General features: G+C 36.9%; 1 protein-coding gene across 1 annotated transcript; it reads right to left on the bottom strand.

Moving 5' to 3' along the window:
- Positions 1-201: 201 nt before the first annotated feature.
- Positions 202-804, bottom strand: LOC126900917 (uncharacterized). The gene has a single exon (XM_050676951.1). It carries the CDS (start codon positions 802-804, stop codon positions 202-204), a length of 603 nt encoding a protein of 200 aa, XP_050532908.1.
- Positions 805-955: the final 151 nt, after the last annotated feature.

Genomic DNA, 955 nt, shown 5'->3' with positions numbered 1-955 from the left:
GTTTGTTTTACTACCACAGGGCATATTGTCTTCTTCTGCCATTAAAGACAAATAGTCCTGATGGAGTAGCAAATTAGTAGGTGGGTAAAAACTAGCTTTTATTTTTTCAGGTCCCCACGAGGTTTCTGAATCGTGCAAGGCGTTTGTTAGGTTTACCTTCGTGAGAGTTTGACTTGTACCTGCTGTTTTGACTTCTGGGGTTTAATTTGTCGCTAACGTATACCAACACGTAGTTGGTGTAGTGGATGTAGAAACGATAGTTGAAGTGGAAGGTGGTGCTGTTGCACAATTTAATGTTGACGTAGAAGTTGAAGCTGATGTAGAAGTGGGCGTTGACGTAGAAGTGGACGCTGAAATAGAAGTGGACGTTGAAGTAGAAGTTGACGTGGACGTTGAAATGGACGCAGATGTAGAAATAGACGTGGACGTAGAAGTAGACGCAGACATAGGAATAGACATGAACGTGTTAGAATTGGTAGTCGATGTAGGAGTAATAGGATTATAGGAGGTGCATTTAATAGAAGTCTGAATAGAATTTGTTTGAGTGTTTGAACTTAATAATTCGTCTAATAAAGAATTGGAATGGTTTAGAAGGCTATCCGTACTACCTATAGCACGAATAGATTTATTCAAAATATCTTTACTATTATCTAAATCTCTCGGTACACTAGTACTACGTCGAGATACTTTTGACTTTGAACGAAGAGAACGAGTAGCTGGAATAGGAATTAGGATGGATTTAGAATGAGTCGATGGTTTATAATCGCTATCACTTGAACAACTATTACTTGATTCACAACTCATTTATCATGCATGAGTTAGAAACTCAAAAAAAAATTGTTTTTTTCTTGTTTACAAAGCACTTTAAATAAGTTCTGCACTATCTAGCAATGAGCGAGTAAGCGAGTGGTACAATTCTTACCATTTACTAGAGATAGTAAAAATTAAATTAAAA

Source organism: Daktulosphaira vitifoliae, unplaced genomic scaffold, assembly GCF_025091365.1.
Source record: "Daktulosphaira vitifoliae isolate Bord-2020 unplaced genomic scaffold, ASM2509136v1 Scaffold_3, whole genome shotgun sequence".
NCBI lineage: Eukaryota > Metazoa > Arthropoda > Insecta > Hemiptera > Phylloxeridae > Daktulosphaira > Daktulosphaira vitifoliae.
The sequence above is the reverse complement of the archived record's forward strand: the minus strand, read 5'-3'. Positions and strand labels throughout refer to the sequence as shown.